Source organism: Phaethon lepturus, unplaced genomic scaffold (assembly GCF_000687285.1).
Source record: "Phaethon lepturus isolate BGI_N335 unplaced genomic scaffold, ASM68728v1 scaffold26853, whole genome shotgun sequence".
Taxonomy (NCBI): Eukaryota; Metazoa; Chordata; class Aves; order Phaethontiformes; family Phaethontidae; genus Phaethon; species Phaethon lepturus.
Window position 1 is genome coordinate 39,094 of NW_010531598.1, and position 8,399 is coordinate 47,492.

The 8,399-nt window shown below is 43.1% G+C and overlaps 1 protein-coding gene across 1 annotated transcript in view; it reads left to right on the forward strand.

Annotated features, from left to right (window-relative positions):
- Positions 1 to 8,399, forward strand: part of SMG7 (SMG7 nonsense mediated mRNA decay factor) — a 31,089-nt gene that overhangs the window by 15,405 nt on the left and 7,285 nt on the right. The window contains 7 exon segments of the mRNA XM_010284619.1: positions 21 to 81; positions 743 to 862; positions 1,333 to 1,631; positions 1,634 to 1,746; positions 5,495 to 5,639; positions 6,830 to 7,218; positions 7,948 to 8,313. Coding sequence (XP_010282921.1) covers positions 21 to 81; positions 743 to 862; positions 1,333 to 1,631; positions 1,634 to 1,746; positions 5,495 to 5,639; positions 6,830 to 7,218; positions 7,948 to 8,313 — 1,493 coding nt within the window.

Sequence of the window (8,399 nt, forward strand, 5' to 3'; positions counted from 1 at the left end):
GTTTACTGTCTACTCACCAGCAACCCCCCTTCCAGAAGAATTTGAGTTGCAAGGATTCTTGGCTCTGAGGCCCTCGTTCAGGTGAGTGACAGCTGAAGGAAACTCTACTCTTGCCGATGTCACTACTTCGACAGACGTTGACCTGTTCCCTACAATATCTTATTTATGAGTACTTACTAATGTATGGATTGATGTAGGTATCTTTGCAAAACAACTGTAACAGCGTAGTAAAACTTTGGGGAAAGTCATGAGTTTATAACATCATTCATGACTTTTTTTTGTTTTTCTTCCATAGTCTTCAGTCTAGTAAATTGAAAGGAAAAAATGTGAGGAAAGGAATACTTTTACATGAAAACTGCTTGATGTGTTTTTACTTTCCTCATTTTATTACTGTGTTTTTAACTGTGTCCCTGTACCTAACATCAAGCCCAAATGCTGACTAAATATTAGATGTATTCACCTAACTATTATTTTTGTAATTGTGATTATCACACAGATGAGCTTTCGGCCTTTCATTTAAAAAAAAAAAACCCGCACCGAACCTCTTTAAAGTAGATTCGTCTTACCAGAAGAGAATTGCATCTGTAAATCAGACATCTAACAGTCATGTTTTGAATATGATCTGATGAAATTTCGTGGCTTATTGTAGAGGAGTGCTGACCAGTTGTATTTCTAAAGAAATATGATGTTGCAGAGGGTAATTGTGTAATTAGTATTATTCCCTTTCCTATGTCAATTCTAGGAACTTGGATTTTTCCAAAGGCCACCAGGCAATTACAGGAGATAAGGAAGGGCAACAACGTCGGATACGGCAACAGCGTCTGATCTTCACAGGCAAATGGATTGCTGATAACCAGCCGAGGTAATTGCAAGTAGCATCTGTGTGTTTTGGTCGCTGCTGTAAGGTCAGGTAACACAGGTGCCAGAGTTGAGCTATATTTTTCTTGCTATTTGACACAGCTGTTAGATATAATATGAATGCAAGATGCTGACATCGCTGATAATGTGTTCTGTGGGTCAGCATGCCATTGCTTCATAGACTAATTATATTAGGGAATGTGTTTGGAATAGCATCATGTTTGAGTGCTTTTTAGTGCTGCTGCAGCACAGCTAAGTGGAAACAGTATTTGAAGTGGTAGCAAGTGTTAGCATGTGAGCTTACATCATGCTAGAGAATGCTCTTAGCTGGGAGATGTTACATCACATCTTGTTGCTGGGTTGAAGAGATGCATGGTGAATATGCTGCCTTTCTGCTTTTATAATTTGGGGAAGTGGGTTACCCTGTCAAAAACTATTCCTATTTGCTTTTCAATTCCTTTCTGTCTTTTTCAGGTTGATTCAGTGTGAAAATGAGGTAGGAAAGCTGTTGTTTTTGACGGAAATCCCAGAGTTATTACTAGAGGACCCTAGTGAAGCCAAAGAGAGTCTCGCCTTGCAGGAAACATCTATTGCAGAGCCGCTATCTACAGATGGGAGCCCTGGACTCAAATCAGTTCTGTCCTCTGGCAGAAGCCTAAACAACAACTGTGACGCAGGAGAAAAACCAATGGTCACATTCAAAGAGAACATCAAGCCACGGGAAATGAACAGAGAGCAAGGGCGAATCTATCCCCCTAAAGATGTAGGTAAAAAAAAATAGCCAATAAGAATGATGGGAAGAAGGATAACAATAAAAGAAAGAATGAGACCAAGAAATGTGGCTTGGATAAGATACAGGAAGCAGGAAAGCAGAACGTGGCAGTTCAGGTAAGCCTTTAGATCAAAGGGATACTATGTCTTAGGCAGTACAATGTTTGTGTCAGGGCTGTCACTGCTTGTATAGAGTACAGTTGAGTCGAGGTTGTCTTGTGGGCCCTGCAGGGTACACTAATGCACACAAAAAATAGAAACACATCTGTCTTAAAGACAAAGTATTAGTGGGTCTCTGCCCTTTTCCTTCATGCTGTCACATATTGTTGGGGAGGAAAAGGTAGGGAGCTATGAAAGGTGATTTTACTATGTTAACTGTCTTGAAAAACAGACTTCTACCCATTGTTCCACACGTTATTTAGGCTACCAAGGCAATTTGCATGCCCAGGTCTTAATTGTGCTCTTGGTCTGTTGTGCAGGAACTGGGTGCTCTGCATTTTTGGTTCAGTTGACTTGTGCACATTCAATAAATTAAACACCTCACAAAAGCATGCAGTTGTTCATGTGGAATAAGATTCTCCGTACTGTGCGTATAGTCAGGTGGCCCTCTGTGAAACTAAGGAAAGCCACACCGCACTTAAACCGTAATTCTGTGCTCAGACCCTTGCTCAAAATCATTGGTTTTCATGTCAGCTGCTCTTTTCTTAGTCATATTTTTGAGAGGCATGCTTTTCCCCCCCCTATTTCTGTGAGCATTATTTACAAAAATGATAGTGAATTTACTGGTCTGGCTTCCATTGACTTGTAGTAAATAAGGGTGTAGAGTTTCAGGGTTGATCTGATCTGTACCCAGATAATTTGGCTGCATCTCAGCCATTCCCTGATGACATCTGGAGGCATTTAATGATAGCAATGGAGACTCTATTATTTCCCTAGAGAAACTGTGTCAGCTCTTCACTGTTCTTGCAAGCGGAAATTATTTCCTAATGCACTTCATCTCCCTTGCCTCTGTGTAAGCCTATTGCTGCTTCCCAGGACAGGTCTGCAGAATAATTTAAGTCTTCCCCTTTGCAACTGCTCTGAAGGCCTGTGTAATTGAGGTCTTGTTTTCCCTAGGCTAGACAAACCAGCTCTTTCAGTCTTTCCAGCTTGTGGTGTTAGGACCCTTGGATCATTCTTCTTCTCCTCCTCCTCCTGGTTATTTGCTGCTAAACATCATTGTTATGAAATGGAAGGTCTGAACTGGCAGTGTTACGCAGTTGGTTCTGCAGAGGGTCCTACCAAGAGGGGTAAAAGGGAGTAGCCTACAGAAACCATGTGGCAATCATTTGTGAGTCACTGAACAAGATTCTGGTATCTGAAAACCAACATAGATGAGTTAGACTAGCAGGTTTCTTGTCTATTTGTTGGACACGTCTGGAATGTGGTTGCAGGGCTGAGCACAACTCCCGGTTTCAGTGTTCGTGCCCCAGTCTTGCAAAATAAGGACTTGAAGATGATAAAACCCACCAGATCTTCTGAGAAGCATGTGTAGTTTTTTTGATAGGGAAGATATTTTAATTTTAATCCAGCTGATTTATCAGAAATTTGCTTGTCTTAGTCCTAAAAGATAACAAACCCAGGAAAAACTTATTTCAAACCCAGCTGTAGCGGAATCTGTTCTGATGTGGTCAGTCACTCTTCATCTCTTGTTGAATAGAAATTAATTTTGACTTTTTAGTTCTGTCAGCTGTATTTGTTATGGCAACTATTCTGAGGAAATGCCTTTTTTTATATGGTTTGGTAGACTTATTTTTCCAGACCTACTCCAGAATATGGGGAGGACTTGCTCCCCCTGCACTGAGGAGAAACCAGTGTAGGCTTGGTACTGATTGGTGGTCTGTTACTGCTCTGCTGTGGCCTTCCTGGAAATTTCAGGCTTTACCTCCTCCATAGTTCATTGCCTTCCAAAGCCTAAATGCGACAAATGTTGCAGCTACTACTTGGCAAAAATGTTAAGAATGTTATACCGAAGTAATTAGTCCTGTTTCACAGATAATTGGAAAACTTGCAGGCTCAGACAGGATCATGAAAGCGTTACATAGGTTGAATCTCTGCTCTCTAGGGAAAATAATGTTAGGAGCTGAGGAAGGTTTAATGCAGACTTACTCAAGGTGTGACTTACTCTGAAGAGGTCCCTGTGATGAAATAATGCTTCTCTTAAGCACCATGTAGGAATCCTCAGGACCACTGGGGAAGTAAATACTTGGTAGTATTGACACTTTTGAGGTGAAGTCAAGTAGAAGCAGGAAATCAACTGAAATTTGTCTGTCTTGATTAATCAATTTTAGTTATTTAGCTTTTAAAAGTTAACTAGAAATCATGCGTGGGGGCCTTCTGGACGCCGCCTTTGGAAATGTGTATAACACAGCTTTGAGTTTATGATGGACTAGAGCTCATGTTTTGAAATCCCACGGTAGGAAGACTGTCTTTGAATTCTCCAACATTGCTAGAAAAGAATGCATAGCCCTCAGCATGGGTTATAAAACTATTTTGCTCATTGTGGAGAAAAAACTGACAGCACGATATAAGTTGAATATGCAGAATGTGATGAAGGGCAAAGGTGAGCAGTGAATAGATGTGGCGTGAGCAGTGAATAGATGTGGCATGAGCAGGGGCTGCATCATTCATGGTGCTTAGCATCAGTCAGAACCTTGAGGTGGAGTTCCGTCTACCTCTACCTTTTAGCGGGAGATCAAAAATACTCCCAAACCTCCCAGTCTTACAATCTACATTTTAAATTAAATGTGAAAAATAAACTACAGTCCCATAAGTTCCAATGGAGAAATTCAGAATTACTTGAAAAAGAACTTAAGAAAGCATTTGAATGCACCTACCCCTTTAACACTGTATTTTGGCAGAAAAGACCTGCCCTCTAACTCCTTTTAACTCAGCAGCACTAAATGTTGAAATAAATACCATGCATTTTTTGTTTGGTTGGTTTGGATTTTTTTAATTTGGTCCCTGATAAACCCCCTTTCTTTCAATCACCTTTGAGGCTTGGCGTCCTGCTCCTGGGCCCTTTCTGTATTGCCCGGGTTCCTTGCTTGCTGTCTTTTTCCTGCCTGCTCCATCTTGCATTCCAGGCAGTTCTGCCGAGCTGAACAGAAAGGGAAAGTAGTCTTCCCCTCTGTCTTCCTCTCCAGGAAGACCCAGACCGCAGCAGACTCAGAATCAGGTAAACATTACATTACATTCTTCTCTCTGCCTTTAACTGGTGCAGCTCTTTTAACAGAACATACAGCAGTTACACAGTAAACTGAATGAGGTTAAGCACTTCTCCTATTTGTCTGGTATGCTCTTGGTCAAAAGAATTCCATAGTATGCAGGAGTTTGTGCATAATCATCACCGTATGCATCAGGCTGAAAGAGTTCCCTGGGAAGAACATGGTAGTGTTTGTTTTTTAAGGTGCTGCAGGTAAGTAGCATGAGATAGGTTGAAGCAGTGCCCTAGGAGAAGCATAATGGCACCTGCATTTTTTGTTTTGTTTTTAAGGCACTGCAGGTGAGCAGCATGGTAAGTTCTTTGTATGGTCTGGGGTTATTATTACATCCGCTTCCCGCTCTCTCACTAGAGAAGGAGCCTAGGTAGATATCCTCAGAGGGCTTTTGTGAGGCAAGGAGTGCTTGAGGACAGGCAGGGTAACCTGCCTGAGGTCAGTGAGGAGGGAACTGTGGGTTCCTGTGTTCCAAACCTCTCCCATTTACTTAGGAAAAATAAAATAATCTCTCAGACAATCTGGGAGTTCATTTTTTGGCTTGAGACATCATGTGGGCAATTATAGGGAAAGCTGTCTTAATTTCTTCTTGTTTTCTTTTATGTTAGGTGAAATCCCAGACGGAGATGAGGAAGACTCCGGTGTCTGAAGCCAGGAAAACACCTGTAACTCAGACTCCAAGTCAGGCCAGCAGTTCCCAGTTCATCCCCATTCATCACCCAGGAGCCTTCCCTCCCCTTCCTAGCCGGCCAGGTGATTTGTGTCATTCTTTTGAAGTGTGATTTACTGTTGACTGCAAAGAAAATCCTGTAATAGTGGTTGTTACAGCCTCTGAAGGTAGGAGCTGTCTCATGGTGAGAATTTTACAAAGTAGTAGAGAAGGGGCATAGCAGAACTGAAACGAGATAAATAAGGTTCTTATGCTTTGGAATCAAGGTCAGTCATGAAATCTGATGCTTCCCTTCTTGGTTAGTGGGTGTGAGATCAAGGAACTTCACAGTAGGCTGTTTCTGTAGTTAGTCAAAATATGACAAAGTCTTCTGCTAGCTCAGGAGGAAGCATTCTCTGTGCATAGGATTCCATTACAAAAGATCAATCACGCTGCTTTCTATAAAGCTCAGTTTCTTTTGTAGCTGTGCTCATGTTTCAAACTGTAATTTGTGTGGTCTTATTTGCTGTTGTTGCCGCATTGCGTGTTCCCATTTTGTTGTGGCGTGTTCCTGTCATACCTTGCTGTCCATGTTTGCTCACAAAATAGCTGGAAGCTGTGTCTTCCCTGCAGCTGTTACGTGTAGTTGCTCAATAGAAAACAGAGGGACATCTTCCCTGTCCCAAAGTCAGCATAAAATCTGGCCTGTCAGACAGAACTGAAGCTTGTCTTCAAACCTGGCTTTTCAGTGCCAACTACAGGAAAGAAATCGATCTTGCGGATATGAGGATTTATTTGCCTACCATCTGTCTGTCTAAATGAATCCAGGTGATCCTCAGGGAGGAAGCAGTAGACTTATTGATTGCTTCTGTCCATTGCTCCAGAATTTTAGTCCCTGAAAAATGTGTGTGTTTGAGGGGGAGGGAACTTTGAGGATAAAGCATCAAAAGCCCAGAATGGGGTCATGGGGGAAAAAAAGTGGGGAGATGGAGGTGTGGGGGGGGAACATATGACTCTCCCAGATACTGCCCTGGCTGACTGTTATCAGTGCCTGGAATATTACAAGGAAACTCTAGAACAAACTCTGAATTGCCCTGTGATCACAGCCACAGATATGCAAAAGTGAGAAAGGACATTCTGGTGCACATATGCAAACTGTGCTTGGTGTTTCCTGTCCCCATGGCCTAAATGAGCAAAATAGGAAGGAAAAAAACCCCAGTCACCAAATGCTTTCCTGAGGGAGCTATCTGCTCTGTCAAACTGCGATGAAAGGTGCATTTTTGTTTTTTTCCAGGGTTTCCACCTCCAACCTACGTTGTCCCCCCTCCTGTGGCTTTCTCCATGAGCACGGGGTACACCTTCCCAGGTGGTGTTTCTGTCCCGGGAACCTTCCTCCAGCCCACAGCTCACTCGCCTGCAGGAAACCAGGTGCAAGGTGGGAAACAGTCCCACATTCCTTACAGCCAGCAACGGCCCTCCGGACCAGGGCCAATGACCCAGGGACCTCAGCAAACGCCACCACCTTCCCAGCAACCCCTCTCATCTTTACCAGCTCAGGCAACAGCACAGTCCGCAAACCAGTTACAGGTCCAAGCTCTGGCCCAGCAACAGCAGCAACAGTCCCCTACGAAAACTGTGCAGGGCCTGGGGAAGAGCCCACCACACCACTCCGGATTCCAGCAGGTAAGCTTGACTACTGCAATGTGCTAAGCTTTGTTTAAAAATAAATGGCGACGTTCCTGGATTACCTTTTAAAAACTGTTGTTAAAGACCTGGCTGTGGAATTTTGATGTGTGAACTTCTGGGCAAATTTGAAAAAGAGCGGAAGTTTAGTGGGTGTGAACATACAATCCTCTAAGAGGAAAGCAATGACTGGAATGGGTTTTCTGTGTGTTGCTGTTAATAGACAAGATATGAAGGTGGTATTTTTGGGTATTTCTGTCTTAGACCTTTGTAGTTTTTTTGTTTGAGTAATGAGGACTGAGTCTGAAACTTCACCCACACTGTCCTTTTGGCTAACTGGGTTGCAGTGTCAATTCCCTCAGCAATTAATTTCGTGCTCATGTCGTGTTGGAGAAAATCTCCCTTCTGGCATGTCTGGACTTGATGGTGAGACCCTCCTGGTGTTTGGACAGCAAAATGCTGGCTCAGTACCTTAATAAAGTACCTTAATAAGCGTGGTTATAAGGTGCTGGATTCGAGTGAGGGTTATGCTTGGCTATTGGTGTGGAGGTTGACTAGGGAGTATTAGATGCCTATTGAGACTGTGAATTTCAACGAGTAACATAACAAATCAGAATTTTGTAGAATGTCTGTAACAAGTGAGCCAGACTGACAGTATTAACTGAATGCCTAACTCCATTCAAATTAATTGTTCATACCTGCTGGTGAAATCATGCGTCTCTGCCTCAGTATCCGCAGACAGACTCATCAAAGCAGCTCTGGAACCCGCCTCAAGTCCAAGGTTCACTGGGGAAGATCATGCCCGTAAAGCAGTCCTACTACCTGCAGGCCCAGGACCCCCTAAAATTGTTTGAACAGTCATTACAGCCTCCTGTGATGCAACAGCAACCTCTGGAGAAAAAAATGAAGCCTTTCCCAATGGAGCCATATAACCAGAACCCCTCAGAAGTCAAGGTGCCAGAATATTACTGGGACTCTTCCTATGGCATGGCTGACAACAGGGTGATGGCACAGCAGTCTAACATGGACCGCAGAGGAAAACGGCAAGGAGTCTTCCGCCCAGAGCAGGATGCTGTCTCCAGGATGACCTTTGAGGTAAAAATCCATGGTGTAAGAGGTGAAAACCAGTGCGGCTCTGATATTCCTGACAACTCTAGGAGTTTCCCCCAATTCAGGAATGC